Here is a 26,070-nt window from a genome sequence, read left to right as displayed (position 1 = left end):
TTTGCTGGAATTTTTGTGGATGGTTATTATAGGTGAACTCCAAAAGGGAGAGAAGATGAACTTTAACAGTATAGTACATAAAATATCCAGAAGATGTTGATTATGTCAGTACCTTGATGATCTTAATAGATTTCCAGTCAAGTGATATATGGTAATGTTGATCAAGATCCTCTTTACAGAAAAGTCTTTCTGAAAAGTAGGTTTTTTTTAACAAAAAAAAATATGAGAATGGGGAGAGGGAGATGGCTTCATTTAACTCTTTTGATCATTTCATTCTTCTTGATATCCTTCTCTACTTTTCCTGCCTCATGGTCTCAATCACAGTTCTGTAAAATTCCAGCATTTCACACAACTGTATTACATAACTTGGAGATGTTATAAATAAGTGCTAGTACCAAGAAGAAATAAGTTATGGAGTATTACCTGCACATAACACATACTAGCAATTCAGGGTCTGGGAAGAATCCTCATTTCAGACTCAGAAAAAGCTGATGATATATGCAGGCTCAGATGTTTTCTGGAGACCTTCAACTGCTAAGCTGTTTTCAATGCCGTTTCTCATCTATTACTGTAGATGGGCCATAACAGTTGGCTTTTTTCTAATTTTATTTTATTTTATTTTATTTATTTGTTTTTTTGAGATCACTCTGTTGCCCAGGCTGGAGTGCAGTGGCATGATCATAGCTCCCTGCAGCTTCGAACTCCCGGGCTCCTTCCTCAACCTCCTGAGTAGCTGGGACTACAGGCATGTGCCATCACACCTGGCTAATTTTTATGTATGTATGTATGTATGTATGTATGTAGAGACAGGGTCTCACTTTGTTACCCAGGTTGGTCTCAAACTCCTAGGCTCAAATGATCCTCCCACTTCAGCCTCCCAACGCACTAGGATTGCAGGCTTGAGCCACCACGCCCAGCTCTAGTTTGCTTTTTAATAGATAAAGTGTTAACACTGGCTTCTGGCCTCCTAAAAATTTTTAAAATAACAGACTCTAGGGGGTTGCAGATTTGAACTGGTAGTTGCTTTTGTTTTTTGTTTCGCTTCTGTCACAATTGAAGCTTCTTATTTTGAATTTTTTTTTTTTTTTTTTTGAGATGGAGTTTCGCTCTTGTTGCCCAGGCTAGAGTGCAATGGCATGATTATCAGCTCACTGCAACCGCCACCTCCCGGATTGAAGCAATTCTCCTGCCTCAGCCTCCTGAGTAGCTGGGACTACAGGCACATGCCACCACATCTGGCTAATTTTTGCATTTTTAGTAGAGACAGAGTCTCACCATGTTGGCTAGGCTGGTCTCGAACTCCTGGCTTCAGGTGATGTGCCCGCCTCAGGCTCCCAAAGTGCTGGGATTACAGGCATGAGCCACTGCCCAGCCCTTTTGAATTTTTTTTTTTTTTTTTAGGAGACGGGAGTCTTGCTGTGTTGCCCAGGCTGGAGTGCAGTGGCGCAATCTTGGCTCACTGCAACCTCCGCTAGTGATTCTTCTTGCCTCGGCCTCCTGAGTAGCTGGGACTACAGGTGCACGCCACCACGCCTAGCTAATTTTTGCATTTTTAGTAGAGATGGAGTTTCACCATGTTTGCCAGGATGGTCTCAATCTCCTGACCTCGTGGTCCACCCGACTTGGCCTTCCAAAGTGCTGGGATTACAAGTGTGAGCCACCGCGCCTGGCCTCAACTATTTTTTACAGTGATGATTAGTTTCATATTCTATGTGTTTGTAACACGTCTACTAGAATATGAAGTGTCTTCTTAGGGTACAATTGTATGATGTACAACACCTATTATATTGCATCTCCTTTCCTTATATGCTAGTAATTTGTGTCTAAAATGTTTTGAAACTCACTAGGGAAATTATGAACATTAAATTAAATAATAAAAGGCACATAGGTTATTACCTTTAGTTTTTCAATAAATATCGGATTTCTGTCTATACTCATTACAAGCCTTTTGAACAGATTTTGTAAATTTGCAGTGGCCCAGATTACTGCCCGTCTCTCTGAGGATTAAAATGGTCAGGACAGTACTTGAATTTAGGCAATAATAATAGCTGTGTAAAATATTACCTACCAAAATTGCATACTGGTTCTTTGGCATTTGGGGGCAGAGGGTGTTAAGACTTGATGCATGTTGAAAAACAGAAGAAACATATCTTAAGAGATTTTATTAGCTTCTAGCACTGTGCCACATCATCATTCAATAAGCTTATTAAGTTAAATAAAATTGTTATAATGGCTTGGAGTAGTGGTTCACTTCTATAATCCCAGTACTTTGTGGGGCCGAGGCAGGCAGATTACTTGAGATCAGGAGTTCGGGACCAGCCTGGCCAACATGACAAAACCCATCTCTACTAAAAATACAAAAAATTACTGAGGCAAGGAATTGCTTGAAACTGGGAGGCAGAGGTTGCAGTGAGCTGAGATTACGCCACTGCACTCCAGCCTGGGCGATAGAGTGAGACTCCCTCTCAAAACACAACAACAAAAAAATTGGCGGGTCGTGGTGGCTCACACCTATAATCCTAGCACTTTGGGATGCCAAGGTGGGCGGATCACTTGATGCCAGGAGTTCAAGGCCAGCCTGGGCAACATGGTGAAACCCCATCTCTACTAAAAATACAAAAAGCCAGGCATGGTGGCAGGTGCCTGTAATCCCAGTTCCTGGGAGTCTGAGGCACAAGAATTGCTTGAGCCCAGGAGGCGGAGGTTGCAGTGAGTCAAGATCATGCCACTGCACTCAAGCCTGGGTGACAGAGCAAGACTCCTTAAAAAAAAAATTTAGCCAGGCGTGTTGGCGGGTGCCTGTAGTCCCAACTACTCAGGAGGCTGAGGCAAGAAAATCACTTGAAGCTGTGAGGTGGTGGTTGCAGTGAGCCGAGATTGCACCAGTGCACTCCAGCCTGGGTGACTGAGCAAGACTGTCTCAAAAAAAAAAAAAAAAAAAAAAAAGTTATGTATATGGAAGACCATAATAATTGAAGTAGCTAACAATATTTTTTTTCCTTAGTATATTCCAAGCACTTCTAAATGCTTACGTATAAGAACTTGTTTACTCTTCAGAACCCTGTCACCATTTTATAGATAAGGAAAGTGACACATATAGAGGTTAAGAAAGTTTCCCAGCGGAATACTACTCAGTTGTAAAAAGGAAGAGACCACTGATACATGCAACAGCGTGAAAGATTCTTCGGAGAATTATGCTGAATAATAAAAAGTCAATTTTAATGGTTACGTACTATATGATTCTATTTACATAACATTCTTGAAGTGATAAAACTATAGAAATGAAGAACAGATGAGTGGTTGGCATGGATTGAGGATGGAGTAGGGGCAAGGAGGGATGTGGGCATGGCTATAAAACGTCAATATGGGGGATCCTTGTCGTGATGGAAATGTTCTGTGTCTTGACTGTAATTCAACATCAGTATACTGGTTGTGATAATGTACTACAGTTTTGCAAGATACCCTTGGGAGAACTAGGTTAAAAGTACGTGGTATCTCTCTGTATTATTTCTTACAGTTTCATGTGATTCCTCAATTATCTCAAAACAGAAAATGCAACAAGAGAAAAAACTTTTCCCAAGGTCACACAGCTAGGGAAGAGTTTGAATAGAGTTCAAACTCCCACAGACCAGCTTTAGAGCTTGTGCTGTTAACCACTACACCAAAATTCTTTAAACTTATTTGACACAAGAACGATTGTAAAAATACATCTTCATCAGAACTCAGTACACACATCGTTTATTTGTATGTATCTTAAAACAAAAGTTTCATGAAACAATACATAACTTTATAGGACATTAAATTGATTTTGTGACCCACTAAAGTGTTGTGACCTTTGCTTGAAAGACACTCCAGTATCCTGTGCTTCCTCTCTGGTATATATCCAATTGTACTCTAGCCACTATCTAAGTGTGTGCAAAAAAAAACAAAAACAAAACAAAACAAAAAAACAAAATTCCTGAAAGGACTGTTTTGGCTCTGTTTCCAGCCTGTAATTGTGGGTATACTTTAAAGGCTGGGCTAGTAACCTTGCATTCTTCTATTTCTCTTTAAAACATCTCCTTGTGAAAGCATCTTTTCTCATAATTGCTATTATTGTCCTATGCTGATGACTCTCTAAGTCCAAACTTGCATTTGCATTTACAACTAGGTGATCAAAAATATTTTGAAAGCTGGGCATGGTGGTTGCATTCCTGTAGACCCATCTATTCAGGAGGCTGAGGTGGGAGGAGGCTGAGGTGGGAGGATTGCTTGAGCCCATAGTCCAAGTCCAGCCTGGGCAACATAGTGAGACCTTGTCTTTAAAAATAATATGTTGAGAATCCTTCCACATAAATATCCTTTATGATATCCAAAACCAAGTTTATTTTGCCCTTTATCTCCATAACAGTTACTCAACTTTTTCATTTCCCTTTATAGCACACTCTTCCAGTCTCTCAGGGCAAAAACGTTGGTGTTATTCTTGACCCCTTCATTTCCTTTATCTTTTCTATGACTATCTCAACTTGAATCACTACAGTTCTTCGTGGCAGACCATTTTGATTCTCTTCCCTCAAATTCATTTTGCGTAATCTTCTCAGATTAGTCATCTCCAAACAAAATTTTAGGCACGCTGATTCTCTGCTCAAAACTACAGTGGTTCCCATTGCTTCCTCCATTAATATCCAAGTCTAGTTTCAGAGACCTTTTTATCTGACTCTACCCTACCTGTGTTTTCCAGTTCTCCCCAGTAAGAACTCCCTCTTCCACTCTTATTTTCTCCATCTGACTTCACACACCCATTCCAACCACTTGGAATACCGTCCTTCATGTGTTCTGTGATACCCCAACATTTAGGATCTACCTCAAGTACTGCAGTATATTGAGATTTATCATGCTTTTATTCATATTACTTTTGGTGTTATCTTATTTGGAGTACAAATGTACAATATTCCAGGGAGTTAAACTAAGGACAGCAATTATTCCTGGTTTTTGTTGGGTCTGAGGTTTACCTGCTTTAACAAACTAATAAAGCCTCTTACTGTTTCTTGGATGCTGGCAAAAGACACAAGACTCCTAGGTCAGAGATAAAGGGCTTTATTACTCATGACAATGCAAGCAGCCTGAGCATCTGCATATCTGTGCCAGTTTTTCTTGGACCAGAGTCCCATGGGGTGACACTGTATGGCTTAGTGACATGCTTCACACGTGGTAGGTTTGTGTTGCAGATGAAGAAGGCCAAGTTGGGAGAACCCATTGTTTTTCTAGGAAGCAGTAGGAAAGCCTCGTCTCTCATTATAAGCTCCATAAATGGCCCAGGAAAGAGTGATCAGGACCTTATAGTCTTGACATAACCCAGTAAAGAAATGTAGGCGCCCAAGAGTTCCAAGGAGGATTGTCTTCCCCAACATTTTACAGATGAAACAGAAGAGTGAGGATTTCCCCCAACATCACTCAGGGAATATGAGAGAGACAGATCTAACCCTTCTAGATCATAGATCTAACTGCAGTTGCCCTCTCACATCCATTTATATTGTTTTTCTTTTCTTTTCTTTTCTTTTCTTTTTTTTCTATACCTAGGTAAAGCCCAAAACATTTAAATTATTTCTATGCAATAAATTGAGCAAAGCAAGGAACTCTTGGGTTGTGTTTACCACCTAAATTTCTTATGTTGTATCAAAACAAAGAATATTTGTCCTAACTTCTAAATGTTTCCAGAAATCTTCTAGGTATTCTTCTGCAGCATGGAATTCTCAGGTAAAGGTAACTGAAGAAGTCTGGGAAACTTTCCAAAACTAAAATTGATTATATTATGATACGGGAGCCCAATGAAGAAGAAATCAGTGGGTTTCTTAGGGAACTCTTGTGCAAGCTAATATTTTTTTTAAAAATCCATTAAAGATTAGAGAAATGTATACCTAACCAAGAGTGAGTAAGAGTATATGGAAAGAATGGTTTTGGTTAAGTAAGCTGACTCATTTCAATGCTAAAGCCCATCAAAGGGTTTTGTTTTTTTTTTTTTTTTGATTATATACGGAGGTAGAAGAAACTACACTAGTTTCTTCTTACCTTCTTACAGGAGGCCAGCAGCTAAACCTTGACCTGGAGCAAGAGAAAGCAGAATTACTTTTTTCTTGTCCTTTTTTTTTTTTTTGGAGACAGGATCTCACTCTGTTGCCCAGGCTAGAATGTGGTGGCACAGCTCACTGCAGCTTACACTTCCCAGGCTCAAGCCATCATCCAACCTCAGCCTCCCAAGGAGCTGGGACCACAGGTGTGCACCACCACACCCAGCTAATTTTTTGTGTGTTTTTTATGGAGAGGGGGTCTCACCTTGTTGCCCAGCCTGGTCTTGACTCCTGAGGTCAAGCTATCCATCTGCCAGCCTCAGCCTCCCAAAGTGCAGGGATTACAGGTGTGAGCCACTGTGCCCAGCCAGAATTTTACTTTTACTTTAAATTTTTTACTTTTAATTATGGAACTTTTTTTTTTTTTTTTTTTTTTAAAGAGACAGGATCTCAACTCTGTTGCCCAGGCCAGAGTACAGTAGCATGATCATAGCTCTCGTAGCTCACTGTAGCTTTGAACTCTTGGGCTCAAGTGACCTTCCTGCCTTACTTCAGCCCCAAGTAGCTAGGACTATGGGTGCATACCACCATGCCCAGCTTAATTACACAACTTTTTATAGTATGTAAAAAGAATAGCTTAATGAACTCAAATATCTCCATCACCAGCTTCAGTAATTATTGCCAATCTTATTTAATCTAATACCTCCATTTTTTGTTTCTAGAGCATTTTAAAGCAAACTCAAAACATTACATCTCAGCACCTGTAAATCCTTCAGTGTCACAACTAACAAAATTAACAACAAAGTCTTATAGTGTCTCAGCCCATTTTCAAAGTCTGTTGATTGTCTCAAATATGTCTTTTTATAGTTGGTTTATTTGAATCAAGATACATACAAGATATATATTATTATTCTGTCTAAAAACTTTAGTGTTTTTTTCTAATAATAGCCTTATTGAGGTACAATTCACATACCATAAAGGTCACCACTTTAAAGTGTACAATTCAGTGGTGGTTAGTATAGTCACAGAGTTGTGCATCCATCACCACTCTCTAATCCAAGAACATTTTCATCACCTTTTCTAAAAAGGAACTCTATACCCATTAATAACCACTCTCTATTCTTCCTCCTCCCAGCCGCTGGCAACCACTAGTCTGTTTTCTGTCTCTGCAGATTTTTTTTTAGGGGCTTCTTCAAGTATTTACATATGTCTCTCTCCATAGATTTGCCTATTCTGGGCATTTTATATAAACAAAAATAAAATATGTGGTCTTTTGTGTCAGGCTTCTTTCACTTAGTATATGTTTTCAAGGGTTATCCATGTTGTAGCATGTATCATAACTTCATTTCTTTTTATGGATTAATAATATTTTGTTGTATGGGCTATCATATTTTGTCTATTTATTGGTTGGTGGACATTTGGCTTGTTTCACTTTGAGGCAAATTATGAATAATACTGTGAACATTAGTGCATACATTTTGTGTGGATATATTTTTTAAATAATTTCAGCTCTTGTTTTAGATTCAGGGGCTACATGTGCAGGTTTGTTACATGGGTATACTGTGTGATGCTGAGATTTGGGGTATGATTGATCCTGTCACCCAGGTAGTGAGCATAGTACCCAACAGTTCGTTTTTCTGCTTTACTCCCACCACCCTCTAGTAGTCTTGTGTGTGTATTGTTGGCATTTTTATGACGTGTGGACATGTTTTCATATTGAAAATGTTGAATTGCTGGGTCAAATAACTCGTACGTTTAATTTTTTGGAGAATTCCCAGACTGCCAAAGCAGCTGGACCATTTTACACTCCTACAAGCAAGGCACAAAAGTTTCCAGTTTTCCACATTCTTGCTAATACCGTTTCCTTCAATGAATAATTATTGTTGTTATCCTAGCGAGTGTGAAAAGGTATCTCATTTTGATATGCATTTCTCGAATTGGCATCTTTTCATATGCTTTCTGGCCATTTGTCTGTCTTCTCTGCAGAAATGTACATTTTAAGCCTTTGCCCGTTCTTTTTTACTAGGATTATTTCTCTTCTGTTGTTAAATCATAATAATTATTTATGTATTCTGGATATTGGATCTGATTTGCAAATATTTTCTGCCATTCTGTGGGTTGTCTTTTCACTTTCTTGATGATGTCGTTTGAAACACAAATGTTTTTATTTTTGATGAAGTCCACCTTACCTATTTTTTCTTTTGTTGCTAAACCATTGCCTAGCCTATGGTTATAAAATATTTAGACCTGTGTTTCCTTCTAAGAGTTTTATAGTTTTAGCTCTTACACTTTGGTCTCAGATCTATTTTGAGCTTTTTAAAAAATTATTTTGCATTTGGATATCCAATTATCCTACCACCATTTGTTGCAAATAATAATTTTTGTAATTTTAGTAGAGATGGGGTTTCACCATGTTGGCCAGGCTGGTCTTGAACTCCTGACCTCAAGTGATCCACCCGCTTAGGTCTCCCAAAGTGCTGGGATTACAGACATGAGATACCGCACCCAGCCTGATCTTTTAAAATTTCTTTCAGCAAAGTTTTGTGGTTTTCCATGTACAAGTCTTGTACTTCTTTTGTTAAGATTATTGGTAAATATTTTTCTGGTGCTATTGTAAATGGAATTGTTTTTAAATTTCTTTTTCGAATTGTTTGTTGCTAATGTATACAAATATAATTAATTTTTGTGTATTGATCTTGTACCTTACAACCTTGCCAAACTCATTTTATTTACATACTTTTTGTGTGTGTGGATTCCTTAGGATTTTTTATATACAAGATCATGTCATCTGCAAATATAGTTTTACTTCTTCCTTTTCAAACTAGATGCCTTTCATTTCCTTTTCTTGCCTACTTGCCCTAGCAAGACCCTCCTATACAATTTGGTTAGAAGTATCAAAAGTGGGCATCCTTGTCTTGTTCCTGATTTTTGAGAAAGCCTTCAGTCTTTTGCCATCAAGTTTGTTAGCTGTGAGTTTTTTGTAGATGCCCTTTGTCAAGCTAAGGAAGTTCCCTTCTCTTCCTAGTTTGTTGAATGTTTATATCATTAATGGATATTGGAATTTGTTGAGTGCTTTGTCTGCTTCTAATGAAATGACCATGTGATGTCTTTCTTTACTCTGTTAATTTGGTGTATTACACTGATTGAGTTTTGTGTGTTGTACCGACCTTGCATTCTGTGATTAATACCACTTGGTCCGGTTATATAATCCTTTTTATATGTTGCTGGATTTGGTTTACCAGTATTTTGTTAAGGATTTTTGTGTCCGTATTCATAAGGAGTATTGATCTATAGTTTTCATATGATATCTTTATCTGATTTGGCCTCAAGGTAATATTACTGTCATAGAATGAGTTGGGAATTTCTCTTTTCTAATTTTTGGAATAGTCTGTCAAGGATTGGTGTGAATTCCTTAAATGATTTGTAGATTTTAACAATGAGACTATCTGGTCCTGGCCTCCTCTGCGTGCTATTTTTTTTTTTATTACTAATTCAGAATCTTTACTTGTTGTAGGTCTGTTCAGATTTCCTATTTCTTCTTATGTCAGTTTTGATAGTTTGTGTCTTCCTAAGAAATTGTCCGTTTTGTCTAGATTATCTAATATGTTGGCATACAGTTGTCCATAGTATTCTCTTATAATCCTTGTTTCTGTAATGTCAATACTACTGTCCCCTCTTTCATTCCCGATTTTAGTAATTTGAATCTTCTCCCTTTTCTACTGATCAGCCTAGCTAAATGTCAATATTGTTGATCTTGTCAAAGAACCAACTTTGGATTTTATTGATTTTTCTCAGTAGTTGTTTTTGCTGTTTAATTTATTTCTGATCTAATCTTTATTATTTCCTTCCTCCTAGGGCTTTCTACTTATATACATGTATGTTAGTTGCCCTTGATGAAGCCAACTGTGAAATCATGGAATTATAATGTGCTAGCTAGGAGAGTGATCTAGGTCAGTGCTTCTCAAACTTTAATGCACATACAGATTGCCTGGGGATCTAGTTAAAGTGCAAAACCTGATTCAGTGGTAGTGTTAAAGCCTACAGCTTCCCATGTCTAAAAGCTTTCCTGGTTATGCCAGTGTTGATGTTCCGAGACCAGAGAGTAGAAAGGATCTAGTTCATTTGGTATCAATCATTTGTGGGGTTTTCCAAACAGAACATATCATTTCTCTGGTTCCAGGTATATTAATATGTCTCTCCCTTTGAGAATCAGTGCTGCTATATGTCATTATGACTATTACGAATGTGCATGGTTTCCAAGGGAAAAAACCGAACAAGCCCAACCCTGTCATTTTACTGATGAGGAAACTGAGGCTTCAAAGAGGTGAGATTTCTTGGCTGAAGTCATATAATAGGTTAATTGGCTCCATAGATGAGTATATTAATCCTTTCTGATGACAAGTCCTAACTCAGTGAAGTTCATCATTGATTATACTGTTACCAAGAAAAGGTAGCAATGAGGACAAGTAAATTTATGGTTAATTTTTTTTTTTTTTTTTTTTTTGCTCTTGTTGCCCAGGCTGGAGTGCAGTGGCACAATCTTGGCTCACTGCAGTCTCCGCCTGCCGGGTTCAAGTGATTCTCCTGCCTCAGCCTCCTGAGTAGCTGGGATTACAGGTGCCTGGCACCACACCCAGCTAACTTTTGTACTTTTAGTAGAGATGGGGCTTCCCCATGTTGGCCAGGCTGGTCTCAAACTCCTGACCTCAGGTAATCCACCTGCCTCGGCCTCCCAAAGTACTGGGATTACAGTACAGGTGTGAGCCACCAAGCCTGGCTGGTTAATTTTTTTTGACTAACCCTTTTAACAGATTTCAATCCAGAGAAAATGTTACTTAAGTAAATTTTCTTATTATTGAGTAGAAATATGATACCTGAGATGCCATTAAGAATAGATAGATATAGATATGGATACAGATATATAGATATTCTAAGGGTCCTAAGACCCTATTATAATTTTTTTTTTTTTGTAAATGAGGATAGAATAAAAGTCCATGATTGTCTCATACAAATAAGTGTCATCAGGCTAACTAAATGGTGTTTTATTACAAGGTCTTTTTCAGTACTTTCACTTCTTTCTTTCACAATTAAGGACTCATTTTCTGTCCAGTTTTATACTCTAAGGTCTTTTAAGTATTTTCACTTCTTTCTTTCACAATCAAGGACTCATTTTCTGTCCAATTTTATACTCTAAGAACAATTATTGCAAAAGTTCAGAATAGATTTATTTAAAATTATTGTTCTTCAGTCATTCCCAACATAGAGTAAGCTTTTCTTTCTATATGTTTCTGTTAGTTTGTTGTTTTTAATCTCATATTAAAGCTTTTTTTTTTTTCTTTTTTTCTTGAGACGGAGTATCACTCTCTCTCCCAGGCTGGAATGCAGTGGCATGATCTCGGCTCACTGCAACCTCCGCTTCCCGGGTTCAAGCGATTCTCCTGTCTCAGTCTCCCTGGTAGCTGGGATTACAGGCTCCTGCCACCATGCCCAGCTAATTTTTGTATTTTTAGTAAAGACGAGGTTTCACTGTGTTGGCCAGGCTGGTCTCAAACTTTTGACCTCAGATGATCCTCCCTGAGCCACCACGTGAGCCACCGCGTGAGCCACTGCCCCCAGCCAAAAGCTTTTACACATCTTTGAAAAGTCTTCTATGTGATAACTGTTTTGTTTCTTATATAAGATAAAAGCTTTAATCTGTTAGATAATCAGAAAATTCTGAAGAATAACTATGATTGTGCTACATATTAATATCAATTATTCTCTCTTTCCCAAGAATTGGGTATAACACGCTTAATACTAATATTAAATATACCTTTCTTTTGCTTCAATTGTTTAGAAAACATTTCAAGATTTTGCTGTATGAACATTAGTCATTGCACTATAAGGAGATAAAATGGCACCTTGGTGACATGATTTGTTTTCAGAACAATGTGACTCACTGTCACTGTTAGCTATATGACTTCGGATCACTTTTATCATCACTATTAACTAAAGAGCTACATGACTCTGTGAAGTTTATTAAAATACCCTTATATGGAAATTAGCAGTCTTGAAGAGATACAGCGAAGAATCACATGCTTTTGAAAGAACATTGAGGCCAGGCACGGTGGCTCATGCCTGTAATCCCAGCACTTTGGGAGGCCGAGGTGGACAGATCACAAGGTCAGGAGATCAAGACCATCCTGGCTAACACGGTGAAACCCCGTATCTACTAAAAATACAAAAAATTAGCCAGGCATGGCGGCAGGTGCCTGTAGTTCCAGCTACTCGGGAGGCTGAGGCAGGAGAATGACGTGAACCTGGGAGGCAGAACTTGCAGTGAGCCAAGATCATGCCTCTGCACTCCAGCCTGGGTGACAGAGCGAGACTCTGTCTCAAAAAAAAAAAAAAAAAAAAAGAAAGAAAGAAAGAACATTGATTTGAGAACCAGTCAACATAATGTATTATTTTAACTATAGTCACTTCCACATGATTTCTTTAGTCCAGTGCTCTTGCTGTATTCCCCACCAGTGTGATCTACACCATCATCCATCTAATCGCCAAAACTAGAAATAAGGAAGTTACTCTCCATTCTCCTCGACTATGTCCAGATAGTCAAGCTGTGAAATGCTAACATTCTACCCCAGAATGTCTCTCCATGCTGACTCCCTCTTCTCTATACAGCCCCACTGCTCTAGTTCTACCCTTTATTATTTTTTTTCCTCTGCCATTGCTATAGACCCTTACTTGCTCCTCAGCTTTGAGGTCATGCACCCTTCCAATCATCTTCCAAAAGGATGCAAGAATGGCTTCTCTGAAATTCAAATCTGTGACATCACATCCCATGTTAAAGTCTTCACTGACTTTAAGGTGAAATCTGTACTCCTTAAACAAGGTCCTTAGCAGTCTGCCCTTGTCTCTTTCTCTTGTCTCATCTCTAATACTTAAACCCCTAGCATTTTTTCAGTGTTGTTTTTCTTCTGTGTATGTTATGTTCTTCCATACTTCTGTAACTTTACCTAAGCTATTCCTTCCATCCTGTTCCCTTCACATCTCTACTGCTACCCCTTCCTTACGTGACTCGTTTCTTTTTATCCTTTAAGATTGAACTCAAAAGTCTCATCCTCTGAGGATTTATAGAAACACACCTGGCTCCTAAATTTTAGTTGAAGGAAAAATAGGGAGCCAGGTCAGACACCTTTCTCCTATGCATATTCCCCTGGTATCCTGTATATGCCTTTGTTGGAGTTTTTACTGCAGTGTAGTTACAGTACTTCTCAGTCTTCTCCACAAAAGTGTACCCAGTGTTAGAGGAAATTGTATTATGCTTACAGCCTGCCTGAAACCCCAAATTAATGACTATCAATTATCTTAGTTTTAAGAAATGTAGAAAACTAACATTTCCGTAGAATAGGTTTATGTCATTTAATAAAAAAAATTTTTTTTAATTAGCTGGGCATGGTGACCCATGCCTGTAATCTCATTACTTTGGGAGGCTGAGGTGAGAGGATCACTTGATCTTAGGAGTTTGAGACCAGCTGGGCAACATAGGGAGACCCTGTCTCTACAAAAAATTAAAAAAAAAATTAGCTGGGCATGGTTGCACACAACTGTTTATTATCCCAGCTACTCAGGAGGCTGAGGTAGGAGAATCACTTGAGCCTGGGAGATTGGGACTACAGTGAGTTGTGATCGTGCCACTGCACTCCAGCCTGGGTGATAGAGCAAGATCCTGCCTCAAAAATCAAAACAAAACAAACGGAACATTTGAAATTATTTGTCTTGGGCCGGGCGCAGTGGTTCACGCCTGTAATACCAGCACTTTGGGAGGCTGAGGCAGGTGGATCACCTGAGGTCAGGAATTCGAGACCAGCCTGACCAATATGGTGACATCCTGTCTCTACTAAAAATACAAAATTAGCCACGCATGGTGGCACATGCCTGTAATCCCAGATACTTGGGAGGCTGAGACAGGAAAATCACTTGAACCCGGGAAGAGGAGGTTGCAGTGAGCCAAGATCGTGCCATTGCACTCCAGCCTGGGCAACGAGTGAAACTCCATCTGAAAAATTAAAAAATTAAAATAAAATATTTGTCCTGGAATAAAATTGATCTTTGTTAAATATGATTATGTTTATCCTGAAATTTCAGGTGTTCGCTGTACACTGCCCTATTCGTTCTCTATAAGTTTGTATTAACCAACTGCGATAAATAGTAAGCACTTTGATGGCAGGGACTAAGTCTATTATTACCTCTGTATGTCTAGCATTAAACACAATAACACATAGTAGATGTTCAATATGCATTGAAAAAATAATTGCATGAACGTTCTCTATTGGAATGGTAGTGTTAAATGCCAGTGTTGTGAACATTTTAAAATTTTAAATCATTTTTCTCATAGGAAAAGCTTGACTGATGATATCATGAAAGTCATGCATGTTTTAAAATGGCTTTTTGGCTTATACAATATAACAGAATCTTTTTTTACTTTATATAGTTAAAAGTACAGAATACACAGAAAAGAATCCTATATTATAAGTATTCAGCTCAGTACAATGTTACACACTCAACATGCTCACGTAATAAATACCTATACCAACAAACAGAAATTCACCTGCCCTCAGAAGCCCCTCCATACTCTGTCAGGTCATTGCAGCCCTTTTTAACAGGATAGGTTAGTTTTGCAAAATTATTTTATACTTGAATAGTATGTAAGATAAGTAATGTTGAATAGAAAATATTCTGTAACAAATCAGGTTAATGATTTAATATTCATTATTAGCAGCCAACATTATTTGTAGGCCAGGTGTGGTGGCTTATACCTTTAATCCCAGCACTTTGGGAGGCCAACATGGAGGATGGCTTGAGGCCAGTAATTCAAGACCAGTTTGAGCAACATAGCAAGACTAAATAGCCATACTTTTGTATACTATTCAGCACAAAAATGTTAATAATAAGCATTAAATAATACTCATTTTAGCTTTTGTGTTAATTAACAATGAGCAATATATTCTTTTTAAATTTTTTGATGTGTAATAATTATACATATTTAGGGGTACAGACTGATATTTTGGCTCATGTATACAATGTAATGATCAAATCAGGGTAATTAGCATATCTCTTGCCTCAAACACTCATTTATTTTGGGAATATTCAAAATCCTCTCTTCTAGCTATTTGAGAATATAAAAAAATTATTGACTATAGTCACCATACAGTGCTACAGAACACTAGAACTTACTCATCTCATCTAGTTGTAGCTTTGTATCTGTTAACCAACCTCTCCCTATCTTCCCCTCCTCCATACTCTTTTCCTTTTCTAATAACCACAGTTCTACTCTCTAATTCTGTGAGCTCAACTGTTTAAGCTTCCACATATGAGTGAGAGCATGTGGTATTTATCTTTCTGTCCCAGACTTATTTCACTTAACATAATGTCCTTTAGGCTCATCCATGTTGCCATGAATCATAGAATTTCATTCTTTTTATGGCTGAATTGTGTGTGTGTGTGTGTGTGTGTGTGTGTATACCACATTTCTTTATTCATGTTGATGACACTTAGGTTGATTTCATATCTTAGTTATTGTGAATAGTGCTGAATTAAACATGGGAATGCAGATATCTCTTTGTTATATTGATTTCCTTTCCTTTGGATAAACATCTGGTAGTGGGATTGCTGAATCATATGGTAGTTCTATTTTTAGTTTTTTGAGGAACCTCCATACAGTTTTCCATAAAGGCTATACTAATTGACATTCCCACCAACAGTGTATAAGAATTCCCTTTTTTCTGCATCCACACCAGCATTTTTTATTTTTTGCCTTGTTAGTAATAGCCATTCTGAGTGAATTGTTACTTTTAAGCTCTTTATCTAACAATCAAATTACTATAACAGATTTTTGTTTGACTTTCATTTGTTTAGATTAGTAGTTCTCAATGTGGAAGGACCTGATTTAATCTCCCAAAGAATATTTGGCAGTGTCTGGAGACGTTTTTGGTTGTCTTAACCCACCAAAAACAGTTGTCAGTGCTACTGACATCTAGTGTTACCCACTACTGGGTTGCTGCGAAAATTAGTTTTCAGAACAGAGCCCCATAAAAATGAATTATCCAGCTTAAAATGCCAACAGTGCCAAGGTTGAAAGTAGTGTTTTTTAAAGAATGGGTGGGTTGTTAATGTTTGATGGAAGTTAGTTTAAATAGATTATAGCACCTTACTAATGGAGTCCATGGTATCAGAAATTTAATTCCCATAGACGCTAGTTAACCTGTCTGTAGTTCATGCACTCCAGACCTCAGCCAGATGTCTTAAACATTTCTGCTGCAGATTATAAGAAGAACAAGATGAGAAAATGTAGATGGGTTGGTATAAATCTATCACTACTTCTGGAAAAATGTCTCAATATGATATTTTTTACTTAGCCCAAGTCTCTCTCTTCCCCACATGACTAATTCTCACTACACTGGAATCAGCTTGTAAACTTTGACTAGCAGCATTGTTTAATCTTGTTATAAGTTCCTGAATTAATGGTCTACAGGCTTGAGGCAGAGTGAATGCCTCAAAATTATGGGCAGGCAGTTATCCAGCACCAACCATAGTCTCCTGCCATCTATCGGGAGATGTCAGGTGGGAAGGCTAGTAGCCCTCTACACATATTCATACCCACACCCCAGCTCTATTCCTTTTTTCGAGTAATTATAGGAGGTCAGAAACGCTAGAATGTACGTACATGCTGGTAATAAATGGAAATTAATATCTGATAGTTTTCTTCATGACTGTCTTTCAGGGCATAGTTTTCCGTGTATTTTGCTGTCCTCTTGTGAGAATACCCTTGACAAGTTGATCTACATTTAAGCTATGGCCACATTTAAACTATGACCCTAAAACGTTTGTTGTTATGCAAGAAAGAATTGATGGTAATATATACCAATTCTGACTCTCACATGAAGTGTTTCTCCAAAAGTAACCTCAGACAATGTAACAACAAACCAAGATTTATATAGTTGGAATTGCAAATCCGTAAGTCCTTAAACTTAATGAGAAGATTAATTTAGAATTTGACCATTTGACTCTGCTCATTTAACTTTGAAAGCAGATATAAATAAAAACCTTGTATGAAGAAAATTGCTTGGGATAATTTGCATTAAACAGTCTTTTTTTTGTTAAGTGGCTTATTTGTATTATGGAAGCATAGCCGTATTAGTATTTTTAGTCTTCCTAAGAAGAAATGGAATACATCATAGAGCTCTAGGCCTTCTTTAGTTTTCAGTACAAATTTGGTATATTTGGTGTTTGGGAGGATATACATGGCATAAGGTAAAGAGAGCATTAGCTTTCACGTCAGATCCAGGTCCAGATTCTGCCACTTATAAACTGTTACACCTTGGACCACCTAGCTTTTGTGAGCCTGCTTTAGCACCGGAAAGAAGGGAGAATACCTAAATATGATGAGAGAATAAGTAGGTAAAATAATCATGTAAAAGAATGGTCAGGAGGAGTCTGGCCTCTGGCTCTGTCATTTATTACTGGCTGTGCCCATGGGCCAGCTGCAACTATTTGATTGACCTAAAATGGGATGGTGACTTGCCCGAGGTCATACAGTGAGTCAGGGCAGAGCAGCTGAAGCTTTACTCTCTAAGTCTCATTTTCCTTCCCTGTAAAATTGTTGTATTGGTGACTGTCTCACAGCATGTTGTAAGGAGAGATGGAGATCATAATTGTAAGAGGCAGCCCACAGTGCTGGCACAGTGTAAGCACCAATAAATGAATATAATGAGTACAATAAAATGTGTCACTTAGCCCCTTTCCCCAAATAGTTTATCTGTCTGGTTGATGAGAGCCATACACTGTATGGTAAAACTTAAAAATGTGGGAGTTGATTAAGTTCTAGTACTGCATTATACTAATAATGCTAGTGCATAGTTTAAAGAATAATAAAATACCATAATGCAAAGTTTGTTTAAGCCCTTTACCCTTTTTTTCCTACATTGGGGCTTTATTTTTAGAGCACTTCACAAATTATGCAGAGAAAAGAGGGGTAGGCAAGAATGGAAGCAGAGAGAGCAGTGTGAAGGCAGTACAGTAGGGAGTTATGACAGATGCTCAGGTTAGGGTGATAGAGGCGGTGGTGAGAATATTAAAAGACTACTCAGCCAGGCATGGTGGCTCACGCGTATTATCCCAACACTTTGGGAGGTCGAGGTGGGAATATCGCTTCAGCTCAAGAGCTCAAGACCAGCCTGGGCAACAAAGTGAGACCCTGTCTCTACAGAAAATAGAAAAATTACCAGGTGTGGTGGTGTGCGCCTATGGTTCCAGCTACTTGGGAGGCAGAGACAGAAGGGTTACTTGAGTCCAGAAGGTCGAGGCTACAGTGAGCTATGATCATGCCCCTGCACTCCAGTTTGGGTGACAGAGCAAGACCCTGTCTCAAAGAAAAAAAGAAAGAAAAGACAAGGCTTGAGATTTGATAAAATCGTTCATTTTACTGCTTCATCGAGGATGTTCTTAAAGGAAACTGGCATTTTTTTTCACAGTGAGTACATGGCGGAGAAGAATACAACTAATACTGTATTTTAAAATGTGCTATTTCTAGTAACCAGGCTTCATCTTCTTCTCCTTTGGCTGCAGATCCTAATTATCTCATGGCTAATGAACGCATGAACCTCATGAACATGGCCAAGCTGAGTATCAAGGGCTTGATTGAATCAGCTCTGAACCTGGGGAGGACTCTTGACTCTGACTATGCACCTCTCCAGCAATTCTTTGTGGTGATGGAGCACTGTCTGAAACATGGCTTGAAAGGTAGGCCATCACCCCAAAATGCAAATATGCATGCAGCTGTTTTCTAGCAATGCATACTATAGAAGAAAGCATTCTTTGTGGAGCCAAAGAATAAGAGGCTTGAATTAATAATATTAATCTATTGGAATGCAGTCTTTTATAGGAGCAGGGTTATGGTTGACTCAATGGACTTATAGGGCTTTAAAAATACAGATCATTAGATGTTACAGTTGGAAGGGCCATTATAAGTAATCAAGTACAGTACAGTAGTTCTGTTTGACAGGTGGAAATAGGCCTGCCCAGAATGAGACATGACTTGGTCAAGGTCACACATTGAGTTGTGGCAAAGTAGGTGCTAGAACTCAGGTGTCCCGACTCTTGCTTCAGTGTTCTTTCCACTTAACTATAAGCTTTTGAGGGCAGTATCTCATCTTGTTCACCCTTACTTCCTTTCTTCCTGCCTTCTGAATATTATTTTCTTGTTGTTTTTTGTTTGTTTGGTTGTTTTTTTTTAAAATCTGTGTGCCTGTGCTTACCAACTTCCCAGTATTCCATAACCTATTTCTGGATTACATATTCTTTTCTATTGAGCTGTTTTCTTCATTAATACCACACAATTTTAGGCACTAAATTGTTAAAATGTTTTATTATATTGTAGGGCCAGGCCACAAACTGTTCTTGAAAGAAGAAGGGCTGAGTCTTGGGTTCTGAAGTAGAGAATTTTTTATTTTCACAAAATATTATCTATTCTAAAAGCATGAATGAATCTAAAACCATCTTATAACCTAGGATTGGTTTCCTGAAAAGTTGTGTGTGTATGTGTGTGTGTATTGAGAGAGCGTATATGTTGTAGAGAATATTAAAATACTGCTTTATTTTTGTTGCCTTAGCTAAAAAAACTTTTCTTGGACAAAATAAATCCTTCTGGGGGCCTCTAGAACTGGTAGAAAAGCTTGTTCCAGAAGCTGCAGAGATAACAGCAAGTGTTAAAGATCTTCCAGGACTTAAGTAAGTCTAAGGTTGAATTCCATTTCTCAGGAACAGCATTCTTATTAACTGTCCCCTGAAGAGCAAGACTAAAGACAATTATGTACTAATAATTTATTTTATAACAATCCAAAAGGCATGATGTCATGAATAGGTGCTGACAGGAGAGAATTGGTATACAGAATATTAAGAAAAATGTGCTCTTAAGGGATAATTATTCATCTAAGAGAGGTTGTCTTTTTGTTGAAATGCCAAAGATTTCCTTATTTTTTAAAGCACTTGGGAGAATCGTATCTAAGGGGGGTGGCATGCTGTACTTGACTTAGGGAAAAAAGGTATTCAGTGGGTTTGAGAGTCAAGATTAAAACAGCTGGGCCGGGCGCGGTGGCTCACGCTTGTAATCCCAGCACTTTGGGAGGCCAAGGCGGGCGGATCACGAGGTCAGGAGATCGAGACCATGGTGAAACCCCGTCTCTACTAAAAATACAAAAAATTAGCCGGGCGTGGTGGCGGGCGCCTGTAGTCCCAGCTACTCGGAGAGGCTGAGGCAGGAGAATGGCGTGAACCCGGGAGGCGGAGGTTGCAGTGAGCCGAGATCGCACCACTGCACTCCAGCCTGGGTGACAGAGCGAGACTCCGTCTCAAAAAAAAAAAAAAAAAAAAAGATTAAAACAGCTGTCAAATTAACCTGAAGAGCTAGTGACTGTAGCCTGCCTTAGAACTATAAAGTAGTGACTACCTTCCCAAATGAGACTGGTTTAATTTTAATCAGATAGAGGCCTAGATTGCCTGTGTCCACATTCATGCTTTGGACATTTATATCATCCACACTGAATTTATAAGGATTTGCTATTATTAATCTGATGGAACATTTTTAGTTGGGTCTCCCAGAGGCTGTCTTCAAATTGTAGTTACATTCAGTAATTCTTTTTGAAAGCATTTGTCCCGGGTCGCATTAGCCCACACACAAAAATTCCTTGCATGGGAATGTACTGGGAGAGGTCCTGAGGAGCCCCTCAGTGTGCTTGTTACACTGGAATACGATTAGCAAGAATAAGTGAACTGATTCTACTGTAGCCTTTGCTTCTGGTGCTTATGTTTTTAGTTGTTTGATTTCTCTGTTTTTGTAGGACACCAGTAGGTAGAGGAAGAGCCTGGCTTCGTTTGGCATTAATGCAAAAGAAACTTTCAGAATATATGAAAGCTTTGATCAATAAGAAAGAACTTCTCAGGTATGAACACCTTCTTGAATTTTCTTCTTTCCTTGGTGTGTTCTACATCATATAAAGTCAAACCATGTAAGTTCACCATTTTTGTAGATCAGAAACATTTGGTTCATAACAGCTTCACTGATACTTTCTCTCACACCTCACACACATATACTCCCAAATGGATGATTTATGTTATGTGTGTTCTGTCTGTCACTGTGGTATATATTGGTCCTTTCCAGGGCAGGCCAAGACTTACCTCTAGAAAACAGAAGGCACCTTAGCACATGCCCAGGCTCAGTAAGACAAGAACTTGACATGTAGCATTAAATTCAAATATAGCACAAAATTGGACGAGTGCAGTGGTTCATGCCTGTAATCCCAGCACTTCGGGAGGCCAAGGTGGGCAGACCACTTGAGGCCAGGAGTCTGAGACCAGCCTGGTCAATATGGCAAAACCCTGTCTCTACTAAAAAAATATAAAAATTAGCCGGGCGTGGTGGTGCATACCTGTAATCCCAGCTACTTGGGCGGCTGAGGCACGAGAATCACTTGGACCCGGGAAGCAGAAGCTGCAGTGAACCGAGAGCGTGCCACCGCTCTTCAGCCTGGGCGACAGAGTGAGACTCTGTCTCAAAAAAAAAAAAAAAATGTATATATATATATATATATATATATATATATATATATATTTGTAAAATCACAAAATCTTCCGGTAGATCATAGCTACAACTGGGAGAGGCAAAACAACATTATTTTATCTGTCTTTATGATATAATTCCATTGTATAAAGGTCAAAACTAGGTAAAATCAATCTATGGTGATAGAAATCAGGATAATAGTTACCTTGGAGAGGTGCGGGTAGAGATTGGAAGACAGAAAGAACCGATTTCTAGGATTCCAGTACTGTTCTCTTTCCTGATCATGATAGTGATTACACAGATAGATGTGTTTTTTTGTGAAAGTTCATGGAACTAACAGTTAGTTAGCTGAGATTTGGAAATGTGTGAATGTTGGAATTCAGCCATATTCCACTTCTGAAGAGTTCATAAGGTGAGGCTTTTGGGACAATAAACTGTCAAAGAACCTTGTTCATTCCAGTTCTACTCAGTTTCCTTCAGAGGCTATCAAAGAACAAAAATGGCACGTGATTAGTTTTTGAGAGAAACGGTAAATTTGCAGCTCATTCACTTGCTGTTTTTGTGCTATTTTGTCATTTGTTAATATCTTTTTTTTGTTTGAGACGGAGTCTCACTCTGTCACCAGGCTGTAGGCTGTAGTGCAGTGGCGCGATCTCTGCTCACTGCCACCTCCACCTCCCGGGTTCAAGCAATTCTCCTGCCACAGCCTCCTGAGTAGCAGGGACTACAGGCGCACACCACCACACCCAGCTAATTTTTGTATTTTTAGTAGAGACGGGGTTTCACCATGTTGGCCAGGATGGTCTCGATATCTTGACCTCGTGATCCACCCACCTTGGCCTCCCAAAGTGCTGGGATTACAGGCATGAGCCAGCACGCCCAGCCTATTAATATCTTTTATAGTGAATCAGAAAAGAAATAAGGAACTATTATCAGTGAATTATATTGATTGTTAACAGTGATTGAGGTTGACCTTTACTAGTCCCAGGTAACTTGTTGAAAACAAATTGATTGCAGTGTTTCAATCATGATGTCAAATTGACTGAAAATGAATACTTTAGGTCACTGGGTTTTTGTTTTTTGTTTTGTTTTTTGTTTTAAGAGAGTCACGCTCTGTCACCCAGGTTGGAGTGCAGTGGTGCGATCGTGGCTTACTGCAGCCTCCACCTCCCAGGTTCAACCGATTCTCCTGCCTCAGCCTCCCGAGTAGATGGGACTACAGGCATGCACCACCACGCCTGGCTAGTTTTTGTATTTTTAGTAGAGACAGGGTTTCACCACGTTGGCCAGGCTGGTCTTCAACTCCTGACCTCAAGTGATCCACCTGCCTCAGCCTCCCAAAGTGTGGGGTTTACAGGCGTGAGCCACCGTGCCCGGCCTGTTTCGTTTTTTTTTTTAAAATCTAAAAGACTATTTTTTAGAGTGGTTTTAAATTTATAGCAATATTGAATAGAAGGTACAGAGATTTTTCATATATACCCTTCCCCCCTGCACAACCTCCCTCATTATCAACATCCCACAGGAGTGGTACATTTGTTACAATTGATGAACCTCCATTGACACATCATTATCTCCCAAAGTTCATAGTTTACATAAAGGTTTACTCTTGGTATTGTATGTTTTATGGATTTTGACAGATGTACAATGATATGTATCCATATGTCATTATAGTACCATACAAAATAGTTTCACGGCCCTAAAAAATCCTCTGTGCTCCACCTATTCATCTCTCTGTCCTCCAACCCCTAATAACCACTGATCATACTGTGATTGTACTGTGGTTACCAGGGGTTTACTGTCTCTGTGGTTTTGCCTTTTCCAGAATGTCATGTAGTGGGAATCATACAGTAGATGGCCTTTTCAGACTGGCACCTTTCATTTAGTAATATGCATTTAAGTTTCCTCCGTGGCTTGATAGCTCCCTTTTTTCTTTTTTTTCTTTGAGACAGAGTTTCACTCTTGTTGCCCAGGCTGGAGTGCAGTGGCACAATCTCAGTTCACTGCAATCTCTGCCTCCCAGGTTCAAGTGATTGTCCTGCCTCAACCTCCTGAGTAGCTGGTATTACAGGCATGTGTCACCATGCCCAGCTAATTTTTTTTTTTTTTTTTTTTTTTTAGTGGAGACAGGGTTTCTCCATGTTGATCAGGCAGGTCTCAAACTTCCGACCTCAGGTGATCCACTCGCCTCGGCCTCCCAAAGTGCTGGGATTGCAGGCATGAGCCACTGCGCCCGGTGATAGCTCCCTTTTTTAGTGCTAAGTCATATGCCATTGTCCATTCATTTACTGAAGGACATCTTGGTTGCCCCCAAATTTTGGCAATTAAGAGTAAAACTGCTATAAACACGTGTATGCAGGTTTTCGTGTGGACATAAGTTTTTAACTCAGTTGGGTAAATACCAAGGAATGCAATAGTTAGATCATATGAATTACATCACTGGTTTTTTTGTGTGTGTATTAGTAATTTAGGTGCATTATACACAGTATTTAATTATCTATGGGTCTTCACAAAATTTTTTTTTTGAGACAGAGTCTTGCTCTGTCACCCAGGCTGGAGTGCAGTGGCGCAATCTCAGCTCACTGCAACCTCCACCTCCTGTGTTCAAGCGATTCTCCTGCCTCAGCCTCCTGAGTAGCTGGGATTACAGGTGTGCACCACCACACCCAGCTAATTTTTGTGTTTTTAGTAGAGATGGGGTTTCACCATGTTGGCCAGGCTCGTCTCGAACTCCTGACCTCAAGTGATCCATCCACCTCGGCCTCCCAAAGTGCTGGGATTACAAGCATGAGCCACTGTGCCCAGCCAATAATTTTTATCCATTCAGATTTTTTTTTGTTTGTTTTTAGTAGAGATGGGGTCTTACTATGTTGCTCACTCTGGTCTCAAAGTCCTGGGCTCAAGCAGTCCTCCCGCCTTGGTCTCCCCAAGTGCTGGGATTACAGGTGCGAACCACCACGCCGAGTTACCAAACAAATGTTTTTTTTTTTTGAGACGGAGTCTTGCTCTGTCACCCAGGCTGGAGTGCAGTGGCGCGATCTTGGCTCACTGCAAGCTCCGCCTCCCGGGTTCACGCCATTCTCCTGCCTCAGCCTCTCCGAGTAGCTGGGACTACAGGCACCCGCCACCACGCCCGGCTAATTTTTTGCATTTTTAGTAGAGACGGAGTTTCACCGTGGTCTCGATCTCCTGACCTCGTGATCCGCCCGCCTCGGCCTCCCAAAGTGCTGGGATTACAAGCGTGAGCCACCGCGCCCCGCCACAAATGTTTTAAGATGCATAAAAGATTGCAAAATTATCTGATGGTGCATCACAAGTACAAATATGTCAGAAAAGTCTGAATACCTGCTTCAACCACAATACTGTTCAATCACATGTCTTTCTGCCAGCCAGCCTATTATCTAAAGAATCTATTCATGCACCTATTATCTTTTTTCTTTTAAAAAATTTTTTCTCCAGTGCCACTTGCCAGCATCCACCTATTACCTAAAAATAAAATATTTACTAAAGCCTTTCTTTTTGTGATTTTTTTACTATTTTTGTAGATGACTATAATCAACCATGAAGCAAGCATTTTTGTCCTTGTGTCTGGATTTTTGAGATTTTTGTTACAATAAGGAATTCTGTGGATTTCTCTTACAGTGAATTCTACGAACCCAATGCCCTCATGATGGAAGAAGAAGGAGCCATAATTGCTGGTCTGTTGGTGGGTCTGAATGTCATTGATGCCAATTTCTGTATGAAAGGAGAAGACTTGGACTCTCAGGTATGGGAAAGAGACTCATTCCTATGCGTGTCACTCTGAGTTCTGCTATCTCAGAAGTGGATTTGATTAGGTTATACCAACTAAATTAGGCCATATTCTAAGGATTTCCTTCCATTTTGATGGGAATATAAAAAAATAGGTTGTTTTTCCTTCCAGTTTGGCTCATTTGTACGTTACGAATGTTTTTTCAGATTCTTGTCTTGGCTGTACTTTCTGTTAAACATATATATACGCACACACACAAACACGGGCATACCCAGAGATATTGCAGTTTGGTTTCAGATCACAACAATAAAGCAAATATCATAATAAAGCAAGTCATACGCATTTTTTGGTTTCCCAGTACATGTAAAAGTTTGTTTATACTAGGCCAGGTGCGATGGTTCACACCTGTAATCCCTGCACTTTGGGGCGGGAGTATCGCTTGAACCCAGGAGTTTGAGACCAGCCTGGGCAACATAGTGAGACCCTGTCTCTAGAAAAAATAAAAAATTAGCTGGTTGTGGTGGCTACTTGGGAGGCTGAGGCAGGAGGATCACTTGAGCTTGGGAAGTCGAGGCTATAGTTAGCCATGATTGTGCACTCCAGCCTGGGTGACAGTGAGACCCTGTCTCAAGATAAAACTCTAAAATATTTTTTTTAAATAAAAAGTTTGTTTGCAC

The 26,070-nt window shown here is 39.2% G+C and overlaps 1 protein-coding gene across 11 annotated transcripts in view; it reads left to right on the top strand.

The window, feature by feature from the left end:
• RUFY3 (RUN and FYVE domain containing 3) overlaps positions 1-26,070 on the top strand; it is a 102,166-nt gene that overhangs the window by 36,641 nt on the left and 39,455 nt on the right. For 10 of the 11 annotated variants that reach the window (XR_009211804.1, XM_032150622.2, XM_032150596.2 and 7 more), the window contains 4 exons: positions 18,657-18,830; positions 19,700-19,817; positions 20,927-21,028; positions 25,285-25,408. Coding sequence is in view for 10 of the 11 variants with exons in the window: in XM_032150622.2 (XP_032006513.1) it covers positions 18,657-18,830; positions 19,700-19,817; positions 20,927-21,028; positions 25,285-25,408 (518 nt within the window). In the remaining variant the exon portion in view is untranslated. Of the gene's footprint in view, positions 1-17,021; positions 17,046-18,656; positions 18,831-19,699; positions 19,818-20,926; positions 21,029-25,284; positions 25,409-26,070 lie in introns of those variants that run through there. The other variant, XM_058434071.1, reaches the window with a different exon arrangement.

Source organism: Hylobates moloch, unplaced genomic scaffold, assembly GCF_009828535.3.
Source record: "Hylobates moloch isolate HMO894 unplaced genomic scaffold, HMol_V3 SCAFFOLD_2, whole genome shotgun sequence".
Lineage (NCBI taxonomy): Eukaryota > Metazoa > Chordata > Mammalia > Primates > Hylobatidae > Hylobates > Hylobates moloch.
Note: the sequence above shows the minus strand (reverse complement) of the source record. Positions and strands in the feature narration are given on the sequence as shown.